The sequence below is a fragment of the Crotalus tigris genome, unplaced genomic scaffold, assembly GCF_016545835.1.
Source record: "Crotalus tigris isolate CLP2741 ecotype Arizona unplaced genomic scaffold, ASM1654583v1 scf7180000017692.518282, whole genome shotgun sequence".
NCBI lineage: Eukaryota > Metazoa > Chordata > Lepidosauria > Squamata > Viperidae > Crotalus > Crotalus tigris.
Genome location: NW_024096571.1, coordinates 132,148 through 153,489, shown reverse-complemented (window position 1 = coordinate 153,489; position 21,342 = coordinate 132,148). Strand labels below are relative to the sequence as shown.

At 37.0% G+C, this 21,342-nt stretch overlaps 1 protein-coding gene across 3 annotated transcripts; it reads right to left on the bottom strand.

The window, feature by feature from the left end:
• ELK4 (ETS transcription factor ELK4) lies at window positions 1–19,908 on the bottom strand. 3 transcript variants are annotated; one of them, XR_005556109.1, is made up of 8 exons: window positions 19,662–19,908; window positions 18,847–18,995; window positions 12,084–12,290; window positions 11,306–11,521; window positions 8,663–9,559; window positions 7,031–7,147; window positions 6,847–6,942; window positions 1–5,089 (listed from the first exon to the last, which is right to left on the bottom strand). XR_005556109.1 is itself a non-coding variant. In XM_039338151.1 (7 exons), exons 4-7 carry the CDS (start codon window positions 11,510–11,512, stop codon window positions 4,991–4,993), a joined length of 1,320 nt encoding a protein of 439 aa, XP_039194085.1. In that variant the 5' UTR covers window positions 11,513–11,521; window positions 12,084–12,290; window positions 18,847–19,003; window positions 19,662–19,908; the 3' UTR covers window positions 1–4,990. The 3 variants fall into 3 exon arrangements, 2 of the variants coding, with proteins under 2 accessions (XP_039194085.1, XP_039194084.1); XM_039338151.1 differs by lacking the exon at window positions 6,847–6,942 and having other exon boundaries at window positions 18,847–19,003; XM_039338150.1 differs by lacking the exon at window positions 6,847–6,942.
• Window positions 19,909–21,342: the final 1,434 nt, after the last annotated feature.

Here is a 21,342-nt window from a genome sequence, read left to right as displayed (position 1 = left end):
GCCTAAAGCGAAAAGGTTTTATAAAACCCAGCTGAAGGCCTAGGACTGGGACAATGGCGCGCGTGCCCACAGAGAGGGCTCTGAGTGCCGCCTCTGGCACCCGTGCCATAGGTTCGCCACCATTGTACTAGCTTAATCAGCATTCTGGCAGAAGTATTTGTGAAGCACTAAAAGCATTTCTTTAACAATATTTAATTGTGACAGCTTTCATTTCTAAAAAATGTTTGTTATATCAACATATACATCAAGGCTTAGTCTAATTTCTTCCACTCCACCACCACCTAGATTTCTTTTGTATATTCTTACAACTTGCATGAATATGTCAACTGTGAATATAGACGATATAAAAAAATATTCTCAAGACTACTATGTGTACATGTCATTTGGTAACTGCATTAAAAATACAAACACTGCATTGTTACATGGATTTAGAAGAAGAGGTTTTCCCATATAAGCTTTAGTATTTTTTATTCTAATATTTATAGTATTTAAAATTCTGTGCAGCTGAACAGAGAGAGAGACCAAATATCAACTATAGTTAAAGCAGTACCAAAGACAAAATATTGCAGCTTAAAGGATCTATTGGAAAACTTCGTTATTTTTTCCCTTCTAATTACTCACAGCATACTAAACGCAAATTTTATTTAAAGAAAAAAAAATAAAACCAGATATGAAGACAGTTTGAAAATAAATTTTCCAGTTATTAATGTAGTGTATAAGTAATATAAAAGAATTTGTTCTATATCAGACTTTAAAATGCTTTGAAATGGAATATAGTAAAATTAGGACAAGAAATCGGGACAAGGATAACTGAGTATTAATTGAGAACCACAATGAAATCTATTTATACTCCACATTTCTTTCAAGAGCTCAAAGCGGCATACTTAGTGAACCTGCCTCCCAATTCCTCCCCTCATGCTTATATTACCTTCAAGCTGTCTTTTTGGCCTTCCTAGTAGCATGTGACTGATCATGAACTAGTAAGATTTTTGGTGTGATCCACAGGGTTTTTTTTTTCTAGAAAGCTTTGTAAAAGGATTCCAGATTAATGCTCACACTGAAGAATGCACTAGCTATACAACTTTGGAAGTTTGTCATTACACAGAAATCTTATTTTGAGCCAATCCATTCAGATCTTTTTCAACAGAATGAAAATAAATGATGCTGAACCAATTTAGCTTTGATGGCATATACAGCTCTAACCAGTATAATCTGGACAGAATATTGAGCTCTTTTGAATGAATGATTGTTTATACTGTATGTGTTCACATATAAAAATGCAATAAAAGAGTAACTCTCTCTATATATGTAATGAATTATTTAGGAGACACAACATTTGTTTAAACACTGATTAAATAAAAATCAATGCATATCAATTCATGCTAACATAACATAATATTATAAAGATAAATATAGATTGTTGATTTCTCTAATCATCAGATAATAAAAATATGGCATTAAGAAAACTCAATAAAGTACCCAATATTTTTTAATCAGTAATCGTATCAAAGTAAGATACCATCTGACTAATGTGTATGTTAACATGATCTAGCAGCTGAAAGCATGAAAATGTTTATTATCTAACACAATTAAAGAAAACATACATGAAAAGCAAAATAAAATCTAGATCTGGTATCTGGAAATAAAAATCATCTGTAGTATCTGGGGTGTAAAATGGAGGTTAACCCTTTACTGTCTCTCTCTCTCAATCTGCATTTCCTCCATCCTCGATGGTTAGAGTTTATTAAATGGGTTTTTAGAAAATAGTAATGAAGTACCTAGGAGGTGAATAGCTGCAATAGGACAAAAATTATATTCAAAATGTAAGCATGTAAAATTAAAAAGAAAATAGTAGGTCAACCAGCCAGGAAATAGACCAGTATAAAATATCTGTCTAAATAAATGACAGACAAGTTAGCAATGGGGATTTTTTTTTATTACAGGGAAGCTTTTTGAGGTAATGTCACTATGTAATGCCTAAAGACTGTTATCTTCCATATCAAATATAGTGGCCACCTCCAGTTCTGGCTCCCAAAATGCATTCTTAAATAGAAAATAAGAGGAAAATTATTTATTAATGATGAAGCAAGGAGAAATTCAAAATTTCTCTCACATAAATTTCCGTAAAACCAAAGAACAGTTCTATTAACTCAGTAAAAATGGAAACCTATACCTGGATCTTGGTATAAGAGGGCCAGTGGTTTATAGCAGAGCATTTTTTCTGAGCCTATTAGACTAATGAAACTAGGATAAACAAAACTGTTTTCAGGATGATCTAAGTTCTGGTTCACTTGCAAATCTAAATACATGTATTATTAGCAGTTGCTTCTTGTACCATATAGGAAAGCACAATACTGAAAAAGGGAGACACACACCACCTCCTAAAGAAGGCAGAAGCTATTCAGGCCAATGTTTCTCAACCTTGGCAACTTTCAAATGTGTGAACTTCAACTCCAAGAATTTCCCAACCAGCACTGGCTGAGAAATTCTAGGAATTCATGTCCATATACTTAAAGTTGCCAAGTTTGAGGAACACTGATTTTAGGCCATCAAATCTTCTCTACAGTGCAGGAATTTTAGTAAAAGCACCCATGCAAATGGCTGCTCTAAGTCCATCAGTTATTTTTTTCCCTAAGATTCAGTTGGAATCTGCAGTCCTTTCTGTCGTCTGAGTGGCAAAGGAGATGAGCAGCAAATATTTTAACCACCATTACTCTCCAATGCTAGTTATAGCAAAATTTCATTTTTAAAACCTTTCCTATCTAATACATATGCTGTCAGCAGCCAGTCTAGAATGGCTGCCCTTAAATGCTGCTCTGAACTGGATACTGCCTGCTGTGCAACGTAAGAATGCAAGACATCTAGTTTTTAATTTATTTTTATTTATGTGTATTTGTATCCCGCCTTTTGAAGCTGAACCTCAAATGCTTTGGCCACCAAATGAGAAGAGAGGACTCTGATATTGGGAAAGATTGAAGGCAAAAGAAGAAGGGATCGGCAGAGGATGTGACAGTGTCATCAACGCAATGGGTGTGAGTTTGGGTGGAATCCAGGAGATAGTGGAGGACAGGGAGCCTGGCGTGTTGCCGTCCATGCAGTCCCCACAGCAACAAACCTCTGAAGTAAGTTGGAACAAAAGACAGTGACTGGCCCAAGGTCACTCAGCTGGCTTTCATGGATAAGGTGACACTCCTGCTTTCTAAATTTCTAACCTCTAAACCAAACTGGCTCTCTTTTGTTACCTGCCATCAATATTTTACATATCTATACTGAAAGAGATCCATATATGTTCAATTAGGTTCAACAAGAGACAGGATTGGGCCTTTCGAATCCCTGCCTGAACAAGGGAACCAATTACAGTTTAATGTAGACAAATCAGCAAGTCTCCTACTTTAGTCGGATACCTTGAGGCACTCTTGCATACTAACCAACTTATGAGGTCTGTTCAGAATGCCTGAATAAGTATATGAATAAAAACCCACAGGTTATTAGCCCTTTTCAAACCAAGCCCACCTCGATACAGAAAAAAGGATTAAAACGCTTTACTGATATCTACTTCAACTTTCTAATAAGCTATTGAAGCAACAAGATCTAAAGTGTTTTTTTTAAATATAATAGGGCCTGAATATAATTAATATGCAGAAAGAGTGAATCTTCTTGCAATTCAACTGAGAGACAACTACTATTAGTGATGTTAGATCTTTTACTTTCAATTTCTAGTCCCCCAAATAAGTCTCCCACTTTAGCAAGGCATCATTATGTTACCATATGTTTACAAAGAAGTCTCAACTACCATCATGCTGAAGTTGTTATCCAATGAATATCTTCCTACAAGATTAAGTACAGGCTAAAAAGACATTTTACTCCTTTCAAATTACAAACAGCATGTGCCACTTTTTCTTTCTCCCTCCAGTCTCAAACACTTAACTAGTCAGAGTACTTTCTAATAATGTCACATTTCTAATTTTAAAGGCTTGAACATTCAAAACTTCAATCCACTTATATTTAAAACACCTAGATATGTAGGAGGCCAAGAGAAGGTATGTCTCTTTCCTTCTTTGAGAGGGGAAAAGAATAAACAATAAATGTTCACTTCCCAAATGTCACACCTACGTACAACATTAACAAAAAGCAAGACAACAATAACCCACTGCATGTCAAATAAATGCTTATTAATCCAGTGCCACCACATATCCACTGCAAGGTTCTATAATTAACTCAACCTGCTAAATTGTTAATTATACAATAAGGGATTTGCTTTTGTTTTTCTTGACTTGGCTTATCAAATATTAACACCTTTAAATATTTTGGGAAGATCAAAGCAACTCAATCCATGATCTACGCATAACTAAATCATTCAAACATACAAAATACCATAGTATATGAGGGATGAACTGACATTTTTGCCAAAGAAAAAAGAGCTTTCTTACCCTTAGCAACCATTCTTAAAATTTTGCTCAATTCTCTTCTACACTACTGTAAGTTGCAATGCTAAAGCTTTTTAAGGTCATTGGAATTTACTGTAAAAAATAAATCTTTTTATTCACTTTCCAAATATTTCTTGGAATGCCAGCTTCCATGAATTAATATTTTGACATAAAAAAACAAAAAGCAAAGGAATGAATGGTTATCAGTAAAAAAAAAAAACCCCATCTGATATCAGTTGGCTGTTCTGTCTAAGACTTAATTATAATACAAAAGTGTTTTCTTTATTAAAAATAGACTTCTTCATTCAAAAGAAGCAGTACGGAACAGGGGGGAGAGAAACTCTAGAGAAGAATCTCCACAGTCAAGGCACTTCCTTATGAATTCTCCTATGTCTTAAAAGAGAATTTTGCAAAGGCATCTAAACTGAGAATAGCAAAAACCAAGTCACTTTAAATTGATTCTATGGAATTAAAAATTGTCTCTTAAAACCTGGATTGCACCATTTTTAATAAAATCTCTTCCTCTATTTAATCCAAGCTGTCCATTTTCAAAAGGTTGTACATTAAATCTTCTGTAAATCTGGGGAGAAGGGGCCAGGAGTGGAAGGCCCATCTATTCCCGACAGAGTAAATGGTCCATGAGTATTCAGCACTGATGGAAACTATAAAACAGAAACAGAAATTTAATGCTACAGTTGTCTATAAGGTAATTTCTGTATTTTCAATTAGCTTTTCCACTGGTTTGCTTTTGTTACCAACAAAACACCCACAGGCTTTAATTTCTTCAGCTTAAGACAAAGTAACAATTTCATATTCATTTTTCAAGAGGGAAGCTACCCAGCTATTTATTCATATGAAATGATTTCATCAAAATGGCTTCAAAAGAGAAGCGCCCAAGTTACCAAGTCATTTCTTCTAGCATGATACAGTAAAATCTTAAAATGCAGGGTGTCTTTATGGTTATTGATTTTCTTCTGCATTTTGATTATTTTTGCAGAAATATTGAATTCCCTTCAAATTCAAGCAAAAATGATGCAACCATTTTTAACTTTCCTCTTCTAATTCCATAATCAGGAGGATGGACTCATTTGCCTAAAACAATGTTTCTCAACCTCAACAATTTTAAGGTGTGTGGATGTCAACTCCCAAACCCCAGATAGCATGTCTGTTCCAAGAGTCTGATTCTAGGATAATGATGCTACCATATGGCTTCATGGGACTGATTACCAGGATAGGTGTGACCAAGATGCAGTACTGTATAATTTTATTGCATAGTAAGGCATCACACTATCTTATTTATTGACTAGAAGTTCTTTGGGCTTTACAAAATCCTCACAGGGATGATCAACCTATAAGGTTATTTTACCTTTTGTTCATGCTGTCCTTGTAGTTATTTCATGAACAGGGAAGTCTGCTATGGCAGCCATTTTCTTGACTATACCTCCTCTTAAAATTTCAAATGAGTCCCTGCCCCAAAGCAGAATGCTCATCCCTGATCAACATGGAGCCCCTGATACAGATAAGCACATTTATTTTGGGGGAAAACCTTAATAAGTGGAACAAAAGCACAAATAAGCTTAACAATCACACCTATTCCTATCCTCATAATATTTTCCACATTAAGAGGCCAACTTTCTTGTAACACTGAAAAATTAAGATCCTTATACTGTATGTGTGAAGATTAGAAAGCCCTACAGATTAAAAAGCCCTCAATGCAGAGTCAGAGTCACCATCTACATTTGGAGGATGAAGCTTTGGGTGAGATACATGCTCTGCCTCTTCCTTTTTGTTCTTCAAATTTAACAAGCTTTTAACAATTCTGAAGAAGTTAACACTGAACTCATAGGGTTCCACAGTGAAGATTAAATTAGTACTTGAATGGGGCATCAGCTGAAAATTCCAGAGGTGGTAGCAAGGTTAACTCAAAAAACAACTATTGAAAGGCAACAGTTATTCACTTTTGTTTTGCTGCCCTGGTCACAGTGATCAGAAGAGTGGGCTCAATTCAAGGCACCCTCAAGCTTTTGTTTTAACTGTCCTTTCACTCAGGTTGTAAACTAATTCATTTACTTATCATAGAATGTATTATTTTAGACTTCCTCAACCTTTAATTTACACAAATATTATTAAAACAACAACCGTCCCTGGGAATATAGGAGTTGGAGTCCCAATTTATCTGAAGGAACTAGGTTGTAGAGGACTGAATTATTTTGCTAAACTGCTAAGCTTAGCAGCTGCAAACAGATAGGAAATATGAGTGATTTAAAGGGAGCTTTGCTGCTAAACCTGTCAAATCTTCTAAGATCATCTCTGAATATAGCTGTCAACTGCAGTTCTTAATATAATAAATGGTTAAAATGTGATAAGTAATATGATTACTTGTAGTTAAATGAAAAGTAATTATCCTATTCTTGCTCACCCCTTTGTCACCTTCTTGACCTTTTTTGAAGTGCAGCCTTCTCCCAGAGCATAAAGGCCAAGTCTAGCCCTTGGCTTAAAGTTGCATAATCTTGCCCTAATGAAGAAAAGGGTTGACTCTTATGTGACTATTTAGGAAATATCTGCTACATTGACTTTGTTTGCTGACATGATCTGAAACTTACCTGAAAAAGAGAATTAGCACCTTGTAATCTTGCTGGACTGAGAGGAGCAACTGGACTGAGAGTACTCCAAAAATGGATACTGGAGAGCAAGGGGCTTGGTGTCAGTAAAATAGGTGTCTGTGGGACATACAGAACAATAGGATAAAACTAATCATTTGGAAATGCTCAATAAGTTCAAAATGACTAACAAGCATCTAATATCACTAAGGCAAGACATGTTTTAACATCACTAGTCTGGGATCAGACACCAATATGACAGTTAATAAAAGTAGAAAGTCGAAATAGTTCAACTTTCTATCCTTTATTAAGTGTCTAGTGTCTAGTCTAGGCACTAAGAATAATGGCACGCCACAAAAACTGGAAGACAATTTGGTTAACTATCTTCCTCTTCCAGATACAGCAAGAGAAGGAGATGAACAGAGATTTTCTCCATTTAAGTGTCAGATCCTAAACAGGTATGATGAGATGGAGGGGAAATCTAACAGCTTTAAATTACTTTATTTCCTGTCCAAGGAAACTTAATGGGACAAAAATTAAGCAGATAACCTATGTAACAAAATGTTCTGCACAAATAGTCATAAAACAGAGATAGAATTCACATTATTTTTTAATTACTTATAAGACAAGTGGTCATATTCTGATATGTTCACTGAATTCCATGAATCTAAAGCAGCAGCTCAAGTTTGTTACTACTTTTGTTTTCATTTTGATCAACTATTTTCTGGAACTTTACTGCTTGGTGGCGGGTTCATCCCTAATAAGTGGGTTGACATTATTCAAGGTTGCTGTTTTAGGATTTAATCCAAAGTATTTAATAATAGTTAACTCATTCTATTGCGTCACCTATTCTCCATCAACTCTCTATTCTTCATTACATTTCAAGTTGCTTATTCATTACTATCAATTTTTATATGTGCAGCAAAATTAACTATAGCTATAAGTACATCAGGGTTCTTGCTTAATTTAGAATACGAAACCATCTAGAAATAGATTTTTAAAATTTTACATTAAGTAAAATTATGCTGCACATAATGTTGCTGTAGTCATAATAATTAAATATGGTCTTTAACAGTTGAAGAAATTTCTCCTTAAAAGGGAGAGAAGGTAGCAACTCCTAATAGGTAAACATGATTAAATAGTGAAATGTTAGTATTTTTGTTTTTTTTTACTCTTCCATTCAATCGTGTCCAGTTTTCAGAGACTACCCGGTCAAGTGGTTTGAGAAATGGTTTACCATTACTTCCTTCCAAGGGCCGAGAGCAAGTGACTGGTCTAAAGTCATTTCATATCCAACGCAGGACTAGAATTCTGTCTCCCAGTTTCTAGCCAAACTGTCTCTTTTATCCTTACTAGCAATAATTATAAAATATCTAGGAAGCTTAGGTCTCTTAAGAAAAGTAAAATTTAAAAACCCACAACGTTCTGCATCAACTCCATCAAGCACAGACTAATAATATATACTAAACAGATTTTGTCAGTTTTCTGTTCAATGATAACCTTAGCTAGATAGCCAACCTCTTAAATTCCTACTTTTATTCCCAAACTTAAATATCCCCAGAATTAGCAGGCAAATTTCTATTCTATTACCAGTCCATGTACAGAATTTGGATCCCAAATAAAAGACAGAATTACCTGTGAAAAAAGTGCTGGTGTAAGAGAAGCAGTTGGTAGAGAAGGACTCAGTATTCCCAGTGGACTGGGGTCACTGCCAGTAATAACCAGAGTGGGAGTAATCTCCAGTCCTTTGGGCTTTCTAGTTCTGCTATGACGAAGATTCTTTTCAAACATGGAGGAACCCATCTCTTTAACCTCCAAGGCTTGATTCTGAGAGTGCTCCAACTGCTGACAAACTACAGACTCAGCTTCTGTGTCTATAACCAGATCAGAATTAGAACTTAGTGGTGGCAAAGGAGATTTGGGTGAAACCTGGAGACTAGGAGATGTGGAGGTTGTAGGAGACGTGGAATTAAAATTAGAGGTCAAGCTTGGCAAAGATGCTGAACTTTCGGTGGCTGCACCTTTAGATGCTGCTAGAGATTCCAAGGCCTGGAGGCTTTCATCTGAACCTGAAGATATGATAGAGGCAGCTGGGATAGTAGAGGTCAGTTGAGTAGCTGAGGCAAGGGGAGATATAGAAGGCCTTTTGGAGGACATGGTTACAAATTTTATGACTGAAGGTGTTGAATCCTGAGTAGTTCTTTTCTCTGTCAGCTTCTCAGCTGAATTCTCCATCTTAATTGGCTTAAACAGTTTTGTACAAGAGGAGGAATTAAGAGAGGTCAAAGTAAATGAAGAATATAGGCCTGAGTGGATATAATCATTGCGATTAGAGGATTTCGCATTGGCTTGATGCTTCTCTTTCCCATAAGTTTCAATGTCCTTTGTAGAGTTGCTACCATCAACAAAGCCAGCTTGTGCCTCAGCATCACCCTCAATCTTGCCAAGAACCAATGGATCCAGATTCAAAATCTCTGGGTAAGATACAAACTTGTAAACAAACTTTTGACCATTAACTTTTTTGATGATGTTCTGTGAAAACATCAAAAATAAAACAGAGATTAGGCACTCCCTCTTTGAATACTTGTCCCAAACAGAGTTCAGCTAATCAAGGAGGCAGTATGATTAACTAAAGATGAGAGAATTGTGACTGATTAAGCCCCACTTATCTCAATGAGCTATAGGATCCCTAAGTAGTTCTAATTCAAATTTATATCTTTCTTCACTTTTGTTTTGAAAGGGATTTGTGGATACACATCCATATACTAATCAGAACACGTACCCAACATCCATTTATCTAGAAGCATATAGCACTGGGGAAAACAAGAATGTATCTTCGTGTTTCACTGTGAGGCCAGCCACATGCCAACAAATCCATCAATAATAAAAAATTAATAATGAATTTAAAAACATAGCAAAGCTTTAAAAAAAGTTTGTTCATAATAAACATGGTTTCAGTCAACTGCATATTTTATTTCTTTGATTCAGAAGGCAATATAATATAAGCCAATTTTGATCTCAGACATAATACTTCCATCAATATCAATAATGCATTTTAGCATCAAGTATTAAAAGTTGATTGTACATAACATTTTCATGTAGCTGAAAGGAAATGTATATCTGAAATATTCAGAACGGTATAAACTGCAACCATTTCAAAGTGTCTAGAAAGTATTCAATGGCATTCATGTTATTCTATAGCAACATGTCAAGTGCTACAATCCACGTATCATAAAATTACAAGCAGCATTTAATAGTCAAGTCAACATTATTCCAGGTTAAATTCTAATAAGCACATCAGCTTAAGCTTTTCAGAACTGTTGTGATTCCTCGCCAGCCTGTGGATCCGGCAGCTGAGTCTGAGGAATCAGATGAGGAGGAGGGACCTGGAGGGACATTAGAATCAGAGGAAGGCTCTGAGGAGCTCCAAGACTTACAGTCGGACGAGGAGCCTGGCCCCTCTACTCACGCTCAGGCTGAGACACAGCTGTGCTGGGAGCCTGAGTTGGACAGTGATGAAGAACAGTTGGGAAACAGGATGCACGAAGGCGCAGGCAAGAGAAGTGAGTAGAACAGAGGAAGGCAATGGAGAGGCTCCAAAGGAAAAGGAAAAGGCATTAGGAAGCCACACCTTGGGCTGAATTATAAAAGAGAAGGTGTGGGAGATGCTAGTTGCCAAAGGCAACCCTTCGTATTGAGTATCAAGTTTCTGTGAACTGTGTTTGTTTGCCTTGGACATTGACTCAGTCTGTGAGAATAAAAGGGGTTGGTTTTTTCCTGCGGTTTCTGCCTGCTTGTTGGAAGAGGGGTTTCTCCTTGTGTGTATACCAAGGACTCTCGTAGGCTGGGACAGAACAAGAACATACTGAGAATTTTCCAGAAAACATGGGGGGGGGTAAATCATACTGTATGCATTTACATGTTCCATGGAAATTCTGCATAAAATATTATTTATATTTATTGTTAAAATAGCCTTTAACATATTTTAAAAATCTGAGAATGCAAATGAATAAATCAAAATGTCAAATAATGAGGTACATAAACTTATTTCAAAACAGAACAAGTGGTTAGGTAGAACAGTAGTACTGGTTGTTGCTAATTCGTGAAAGAAATATATTTACTCAGATGGGCAAGCAACTTTATCTGTTTCCAGTTTAGCTCAATAAACTCTCATGGCATTCCCATGCCATTGAAATCAGAGAGAGAAAAACACTAATTCTAGAGCCACTGGAATGCAATGAAAGTTAAACATCTGAGGCAAACAAAAGGCCAAGTTACCTTTACATAATAATATCTAAGTGCACGACTGAGTTTGTCATAGTTCATGCTGGGCTTGTTTTTACGGATTCCCCAAAGGCGGGCCACCTCTTCCGCTTGCAAAAGTTTGAATTCTCCATCATTTGAGGTCCAGCAGATAATCTCCTTATTCCGAGATTCCTGAAGAAGTTGCAAAAGGAACTGCCACAAGGTGATAGCACTGTCCATAGCAATGAACTGAAATTCAAAAGAGAGGAGATAAGGTTGTATCCAAGATCATGCATAATACTTTGGGAACAAATGCATCTCCAGTGGTGAGCAACCATTAGTGCTATCTGACAAAGGGAGGGGTTGCCCACAGAAAGTCAACTCAAATTCAGGGGACCCATATTTGCTATAAAATCTGCACTTCTTTTTTTTTTTTTTTAGCTTTCTTTGCTAAATCAGATCAATTGGGAGAAATCTAACTATAAAAAAAGGTTCATTTTAGATTTCTAGAAAATATGACAATGGAGACTGAAAATTTTCTTTCTCTATAATCTTTTTTCTAGAGAGGCACTATCTTACATTGAGAGTCATCTTCATTTCAGGTAAATGCAAAACATGAAATGGTTCAAATAACTTCTTCTTGGTTTTTCAAATTGATTTTTACATTAATTTCCCCAAAATTTCTATAACTAAATAATACAAGGAAGATCCCAGCGCTATTTAACAGCAGAATAGGAAGAGTCTCTTATAGATGAAATTATTGACATTATGGCCTTGTTATTCCTCCTTCTTTTGAGCACCACAAATATACCTTCTACAAAAATCCACATGTCTAATGAAGATCAGATCCCAGCAGCCCCAGCCAGTAAGGCCAACGATAAGGATTTCCAAAAGTTGTGAACCCAAACATCTGGAAGGCAGCAGGTATAAATGGATTTTCACTTTGGTACTCAATCCTCCAGGTTACAGACACAGTTGTGAATGAGGAATCAGGATCTAAAGACTAGTGACAAAATTACTGGAAGAAAAAAAATGAAGAAGTCTTAGCCAATTACTTTCCAAATAGCATAAATAATATACTTTGTTTGCAATTGTATTTAAAATTTATAGTCTAAGAAATAAATTGTTTAGATAATAATTCTGTTAATAGTTCTGTTCTGTTTAGATAGTAATTTTTTCTATAAGTACCAAGAAAAAAATTACGTTACCAATTCTAGAATATTACAAAGTGGTCCTTTTAGAAGACATATTGGAACATACTTGGCTCAAGAAAAGTACTTGCATAATGCTTAAGTAGGGCTCAGCATTTTCATTTAAAGTCTCTGCTGGAGAAATTGTCTCCTTCCTTGAGATACAATCTATCATTTTGTCTGTTTTTAACACTATAAATCTCTTCAAGTAAAGGAACTCAAGATACTTTCCAAGAAGATTTGTGACAATTGATGTCCACAGGCTGCCCAGTTAAGAAAACAGGCAGAAATGGAGGTCACCAGAAAACCAGATGTCTCTGACAAGTCTTATTACTTTTAGCATCCAGGAACACAGGTAGTTCTTTCTTATCAGTGGTGATTGGGAACTTTGTCACTCAGCAACACAGAGTTGTAAGGTGCAACTTGCCTAAATCACATGACTACGCCAAATAATAATAATAATAATAATAATAATAATAAAGTTGGAAGGGACCTTGGAGGTCATCGAGTCAAACCCCCTGCTCAAGCAGGAACCCTACACCATTTTGGACAAATGGCTGTCCAGTCTCTTCTTAAAAACTTCCAGTGTTGGAGCATTCACCGCTTCTGGACGCAGGTTGTTCCATTGGTTAATTGTTCTAATTATCAGGAAGTTTCTCCTTAGTTCTAGGTTGCTTCTCACCTTGATTAGTTTCCATCCGTTGCTTCTTGTCCTGCCCTCATGCGCTTTGGAGAATAGCTTGACTCCCTCTTCTTTGTGGCAGCCCCTGAGATATTGGAACACTGCTATCATGTCCCCCCTCGTCTTTCTCTTCATTAAACTAGACATACCCAATTCCAGCAACCATTCCAGTCCCCTAATCATCTTTGTTGCTCTTTTCTGTACTCTTTCTAGAGTCTCAGCATCTTTTTTACATTATGGTGACCAAAACTGGATGCAGTATTCCAAGTGTGGCCTTACCAAGGCATTGTAAAGTGGTATTAATACTTCACGTAATCTTGATTCTATCCTCTGTTAATGCAACCCAGCACTGTGTTGGCTTTTTTGGCAACTGCAGCACACTGCTGGCTCATATTTAAGTGATTGTCCAAGATCCCTCTCACAGTTACTACTATTGAGCAAGGTACCCCCTATACTATACCTGTACATTTGGTTTTTCTTGCCTAAATGTAGAACCTTACTTTTTTCACCATTGAATTTCATTTTGTTAGATAGTGCTCAATGTTCAAGTCTGTCCAGGTCCTCCTGTATCTTAAGCAGTCCCAGTTGCAGTCATTAGGTGAATCCCAGTGGTCACAATGGTCACAGATATCACAATTTGTGAACTCTTGCCAGCTTCCCCTTTGATTTTACTTGCTGGAAATGGATAGTGAAGATCACAAATGTCATCATATGACTGCAGAATGCTGCAACAAATTGTAAGTCAACTGCCAGTCATGATCATTTAATTACAGGAATGGTGTAATGGCTGCAACTACACCATAATGTTGAACAGTCACTGAATGAGTGGACAGGAAGGGAAGACTACCGGGTAGAAAATCGTATTTGCTTCCTAGTCCAACTCTGACTGAAATCAATACTAGTAGATCAAGAGTGAGAAGAAGCCTTCTGAAACCCTCTTTATCAGCAGTCTTAGGAGAGCACAATCAAAGTTATAAGGGACACAAAAGGGAAGCATTGTGTTCATTTGTATCCTGCTTTTCTACTGATAATAAAATTTTGCCAAGTGCCCAAAATGCAATCACGTGACTACGGGAGCGTTGCAGTCATAACTTCAAGAATGGGTCGAAGGTAACTTTTTTTTTGTCTGTCGTGTTTGTTAGTAAAGTTTGATGAAATATTAGGAATCAAGCAGAAAGATAAAACAGTTGCTTTTTAAGTGCCAGGACAGAATGGCTCAAGAGGTCACTACAGAAATCAAAAATCCTTCTCTGTATGGCTTAAAAGCTATAGCATAGATACTGTAATGTCCAAAAGTTCTTTCTCTTATTGTATGTTGCGGAACAGGCAATGCATAGTTATGATAGGCATATGATAGGCAAAGGAAGCCCCAGAAACTATGATGCACTTTTAGAGCACAATTTATTAAGATTAATGCAATGTGCTCTATATGGAGTCTCTTTGAAAAATGCCTAAGCCAATACCTAGCACAAAATACGATGGCCAGACATTTACAAAACTTCATTTTCAAAACCATTGCTTATCGATCTTGGAGTCTCCCCATATTGGTTCACGTTCATTTATCAAGCCATCAAAATCCTTTTCACACGTGCTGTTATCATCAATCCTATACACATGTCTGTGACTGTCTTACCCAATTACAGGAATTTGCATTTGTTCCTGCTGAAATTCATCTTGCTGATTTCTTGATCTTTCTTATCAAGATCCTTCAAACTTTGATATTAGCTTCTAAATGTTTGCAATCTGCCTGCATTTGTGTTGGATACAAATATTTTCTAATCACAGGGATAGAAAGGAGCCCTGCGGTACACTAATCAATACTTCTCTCCAGCTTGACAGAGTTTAAAATTAAGCTGTCTGAGAGCTACATCCTGCGACCTAAATTCCTTTTTGAGGGAATTAAAAGAATCTTGTTCAGCACTGGGCTTGAATTTTAGTGACGACATTGAACTGCCATTTTTGTTTCAGATTTTATCTTGATTGGGATTGAAATGTAATTTGTAAAGCATCTAAAATTTGGGAAAGGGGCAGTATGTAAATAATATCATAAATATATCCCATTATATATGGTACAGTATATTTAGAGATACTATATTAATAGACAGGTCCTTTTCTAATTAATTTTCCTGGGGCAGGAATTTTTTACACAAGCATCCTCTATCTAATACTTCATATGTGCAAGAAAGATGCTTCCATTTTAGTAACGTTTTTAATACTCTTTATTCCTATATAAACTGTACATCAATCATTATAATACAAAAAATTGTTTGTGACTGAATATTTTGGAGGTTATTTTTTTGTGTACCAGCTCACGTGAGTGTATTTAATAGACATACACACACACACACACACTAGATCCTATCACAAAAGAGTCACTATTTCCCATAAAGAACATCCCCCAAACCTGCAGAATTGGTAATATGTTAAGAGAGAAAAAAATCCAATTCCAACTATAGAATGCTTGATGTATATTTTTGCATATTTTAGTATACTGTCCCTTATCACTCAAATTCAAACTTGCAGTTCAAAATTGAAGCATTCCAGAAGACATTATCTGAGATGCACTCATAAGAGATTTGTACCTCTTAAGGCACTGGTGTCAAACTTGCCGTGTCATGTGACATGTCGTGATATATCGTGACTTTTTTTGCTTTGCCAGAGCTGGGATGGGCGCAGCCACGTATGATGCAACCAGCCTGTGGGCCGGCAGTTTGGCACCCCTGTCTTAAGGGATCTATTTCTATTGCTTCTAAAATCTTAAATAACAAGAAAACCACTTTCCTTTTTAAAATTGTTTTGTCCATTTAGCTTTGCAACTTGAGAACAAACTTCAATGACCTCCATCTATTACAAAAGTAAAAAAAAATGTTCTTCCCTATATGAGAAAATATAGGTAATCCTCAACTTATAACAGTTCATTTGGTGACTGTTCGAAGTTACAATGGCACAAGAAACTTCTGACTTTTTCATACAACTGTTGCAGCATCCCCTTCGTCACATGATCAAAAATTCAGCTGACTAAGCTGTCTCATATTTATGACAGTTGCAGTGTCCTGGAATCATGCGATCACCTTTTGTGACCTTCTGACAAGCAAATTCAATGGGGAAGCCAGATTCACTTAATAACCATGTTATTAATTTAATAACTGCAGTGATTCACTTAACAGCTGTGGCAAGAAAGGTCATAAATAGGCAAAATTCACTTAACAAATGTCTCTCTTAGCAACAGAAATTTTGGGCTCAATTGTGGCCGTAAGTCTGAAAATCTGCAAAAATCTCCTAAATACATACAAGATTGAAATTGAAGTTTACAAAATAATTCCATTTAAGCAACATCTAAAGCCAATTTGTGCATGCAATGCAATATTCGCCTACCTTCCAAGATCTCCAGAGGTTTTGGAATTTGCAGACCAACACACCCTGACTATTTTACATGTGCTAGCTGATTGTACTCTATGCACATTTTTGTATTTACTTTTCTTCTTGAGGCAGCAGAACACTGTACTGTTTCAGGCAACTTTGAAAACAACCTTCAGCTTCAGAGGTCATCTCTTACGAACCATGTTTGTCATAGTAAATATTAGTAGCTTTGCTAGCAGTAGTCCTAACTGAAGTACTTCAGCTACACTTCAGACTTTGGCAAGCATATAATGTTTTTTTCACTCTGGTTTTTTTAATCTTTTTTTAATTTGTAAGCCTGCAAAAATATCTAATATGTTTTTTCTGACAGCAGTCACAACAATGGTGCTACAAAGACTTAAGTAGAAAAAGTAATAACCTGGAAAACCAGACAAAGCAAACAGCACTTAAGATCTTAGCTAGCTTCCGCCAAGTTGGTGTTTTCTGTATTTGTTGTAGGTTTCCCAGACAGAATGGAAATAGCCTGTCATTTTATTCTCACAATAAAGTTTGAGTTCAGAAAACTGTCACAAAATTACTGAGTGAGCTTTCTGGTGGAATGATAAAATTCCAGTGTATACTTATGCACCAAGTTGCAGAAGACTAGGTGAATTATGTGGGAAATGGGATGAGCACCATCAGAGCACATCTTCTGACCCCAATTTTGTCTCAGTGAAGTAAAGAAAGTGCAAGCATATTGAAACTGAGGAATGCTAATTGAAATTTTCTTCTTGTGAGTGGCTCCTGCCATCTTGGTTGACTCAAGACAATCTGTCCTTGTTATGAGCAAAATATGTATACGTACATATTACACAAGTCTTATGATCTAATAAGCATTTCCACTGAAGAAATGAACGTTCACAGTAGAAAAAACAAGCCATGTTCAGTACAAATAACTATATCTAATAGTGATGAGGTTACCTAGTTTGGCTAATGAAACATCTGCAAAAAACAGCCATACTCAGAAAGCATCAAGGATCCCACAACTACTATATCCTTTCAGAAGCCAACATCCTTATTGAATTATAAGATTTCAGTGTTTTTGTAGCTGCTTTCATCCATGTTCCTGGCATATATACAGAAGCACACAAATACACAAGTGTCCTCATCCATATCACACCACAAAGGAAACCTTTAACATTTTCATATATATATAACACAGACTCTGAAACAGAATCTGTTCACCCACTGTATAAAAATTAACCATCAGAAATTTGTCTGCAGATCTATAGCAATATTAGACACACTGATAATGTGAAATACTTGAATACAGTGCAACACTTTCAGCTTTTGTCTTGTGAGACGAGATTCTCTGACAAATAAGATTTAATGAAAGGTTCTGCTTAAAGAACAGGTGCAAATACCAAAAGATGGTAATATGAGCATTTTCCTATTTGTATTTATACAAATTACATTTGCAGTTCCTACCAATCACCAAAAAGTTCTGCTGTGTTTGTCTATTCCATGTGTCATCCCTCTCTGCTAATATTTCGAATAGTGCAAAAACACGAAGCTAGCAACAAGCATACAGCCAGCCAAGAAGAATACAAGAGTTTTCAGTATAATAAGAGAGAAGATGGCTATCATATGCAGCAATGAAAGCTAAGAGTAATCAAGAAAAGAGAAAAATCTTTTGTCCAAAGCAAAAGTAAACAAACTGCTATAAAACTTGTCAGAGTAAAATTACAGGTGATCATAAATGAAGCATAAATCTTGAAAAAGAATATTATATTCTCAAAACTCTGGAGCAGGAAAGGAACAGTAGTAGGAAATAAATATCTGATGTGTTCCAGAAGAAAGAGATATTGGAATGAAAACTGTAGGAGCAAACAGAGAAATGCCTGGGATAGTCCTAAAAACTGGTTTCACATTCACAGTCAGGTTTGTTAGAGAAAACTATCAGTCCAGAATTTATCCTTTTTCCTAGTGATCATTTACTGGTAGAATGAGGTGGTTCATTTGATAGCAAAAACTGGGGCATTATCAACAAGGAATTAAACTTAACTTGTACAAGCAGAGATCATATATACAAAATAATTTCTAACATTACTGATAATTCATATAGAAAAGCTGAATTATGGCCTTGTCTTTAAAGAATTGCTTCTCATGTGATCATTACGAAAAAAGGAGACAACTTCTCCTTTCTTTACATAGCACGTGCATACATTATATATGACTACTCTAGATACTAAACTAAAAGCATCTGTCCCACATGATTTCTTGCCTTATGAAACATGCAACCAGTGCAAAATTTATGCCCATGTCCATAAATCCTACAGAAATTTCAAACCCAGCTTGCTTACCATGCATGGTCAGCATCAGGTATTTGTCATAAAGGCAATACCTAGAAGTGTATGAAGGAGAGCACAGTGGATTCCAGAAGAGCCATGACAACAGAATCTGAAGACTGCAGGTTGGTTAGGAAGATCCCAGCAAGTTTCAGAAGCCACATCTGAGGTCCTCAAAGCAGAAAAAGAAGGGAGTATTAAGGTTTACAGGCTGAGAATTAAGCCCTAAGAGTGGGAGGGAAATGTCAAAACATCAGTGGAGCCAATATAAACTTCTACCGTAGGTAGAGATTTGATATGTTTGGATCAGGAAGACATTTCCAAATCCTTACTGAGCCTAGTGGCTGTGTTCACATAGTATGGCTGTGTTTGCATATCATGACAAGCCAGAATTATGAGCCATACGGGACAACGGTTGCATGGGAATACTTCTTAGAAAACAATAAACCAGCTAACTATGATAAAGAACACAAGAGAGAGACCCATGTGTCTGCCGAGACAAGCTGGAGCACGTCAGAATTTTGCCTGCTCGTGAGTCGGAATCTGGAAGCACGGTGCGGGGAAGCAAGAGGACGAGGAGCCTCAGGCCCGGAACATCATCCAAGAGCAGCAGCTTAACCGCTTAATATGCGCTTAGTTTTAGGGAAGGGACTCTTGAGCATACGCAGAGGGTCTTTCTGTCAGCGCCACCGTTAAAGAAATTCCGCACAGATAGGAGAGTAGCGGTCAGGGCGCGCAGATCGCCCAACACACTTTGAGGGGTTCTGAGGCAGGGAGGCAGCAGCATCGGGAAAGGAGAGAAAAGGGTCCCAAGCCGACCCTGGACTCACCCAGGCGGACAGCCCCCCCGCGCCAAGCTGTTCCTGTGCAATGGCAGGTGCTGGAGCTGCTCCCTGCCGACTGCCCGCCTTTCATGGCCAGCCGCCTCCGCGGAGACTCGAAATCTGGCTCCCCATCTCTCTCCGTGGGCAAAACCGAAACAAGAAGCCGAGTGGCAAGAGCAGCTTAGCAGACCAGGCATTTACTCCGGAACACACAGGTTTTCCCAGGCCAATTACGGCCACCGTACTCCGCACTTCCGCCACTGCCCTGTGAAAGAGAGGAAAGAGCCCAATCGCGTCAATCTTAGTAACTTATTGGGCCAATGAAAGATTTCTTCCGCCTCCGGCCCGCAAGGCTTTCTGGTCATTGGAGTATTTTGTAACTGGGAGATTTGCTTTTATTAGCCAGTTAGAGAGCTAGAAAGTGAGAGTTATGAGGATTAGCGCTAGCATACTAGCTTATTACCAAGTCAAAACAAAACAGAGGTTTTCTTTAGATGAGCACGCTCATTTTGTTTGCCACATGCCTTGAGGCGTGGTTTATTTATTTTTAACAATCCATTATTGGTTTATTCTTATTAACATTATGACTTCCAACCCTGAAAGTGAAAAAACGATAGGGATAGGAGGCTAAGAATAAGAGGCTGCTGGTCTGAAATTCAGAGAATGTCGTTCCCCCCCCCCGCACTTTGCATTTCATATTGTGCGGACATAAAAGAACTGAGAAACTAGAACATTTCATGGTTAACACACCTTGAAAGTAGCTTATCCAGCAAAGTGACATAAAGTATACGTTCCAAGGATAGCTTCTCCTTAGGCAAATATTCTCAGAAAACCTAGAGGCCCTGGAAGGGAAGGAAGGAAATTTCTTATAAAAATGATGTGAGGACGGAAATGGGTGCCTTGGTAAGGGGGCTAATTATAATGTATATAACCTGTGTTTGATGGAGGGGGTATTTGTGGCTGCCCACCTAATTCCTTGTTGTCATTGTTCATAGGTGACGAATAAAGAATTTAATTTCATGATGTTTTTATCATTCCAGATCAGAATGAATTTGGTAACAAATAAAATATTCAAACAAACATAATAAGAATAAAGATTTTTTTAAAAGGCAGAACAGCTAGACCACACATTTTCCAGCCAGTCAAATCAAAGCAATAATTCAAACAGGTTCAGCTACCTGTTCTGGGAAAAAACAATATATTCAGACCACCCACTTTCTACTGGGCCAAATAAAGCAAATTCACCAGTCACATGTGTAATAAGGGCAACTTGGGAGCTATTGTTTAATCCTGCATGACTGGTAAGTTTTGTTGTTTTAGTTGGATATAATACTTTTATTCACTAAGTGGATTAGACACACAAGGAATTTGTCTCCTGTGCAAAGCTCAGTGTGCATGCAAAGCAACAGAGTAATAACCACAATAATGATAACAATAAGGGGGTAATAAACAATATGGGAAAGATAATACTACAGCCATACAACATGGGTAACTATACTTAGACATAAGACAATACCGTGAGAATTAGGTGAGTTATAGCACAAGGGAAGAAACTGTCCATATCTAGTTGCTTTGACATGCAATGCCCTGTAGCAGCGTCCGGAGGAGAGATGAAACAGTTTATGCCCTGAATGTGAGGGGTCTGAAAATATTTTCTCAGCCCTCCTGACTTGTGCAATATACAGAT

Coding starts and splice junctions, on each gene's coding strand:
- ELK4 (XM_039338151.1), bottom strand. CDS start 11,512: ATGGACAGTGCTATCACCTTGTGGCAGTTCCTTTTGCAACTTCTTCAG. Junction 7,148..8,662: donor CACCAGCACTTTTTTCACAG/GTAATTCTGTCT, acceptor TATGTCCCACAG/ACACCTATTTTACTGACACC. Junction 5,090..7,030: donor GTGCTAATTCTCTTTTTCAG/GTAAGTTTCAGA, acceptor TCTGTTTTATAG/TTTCCATCAGTGCTGAATAC.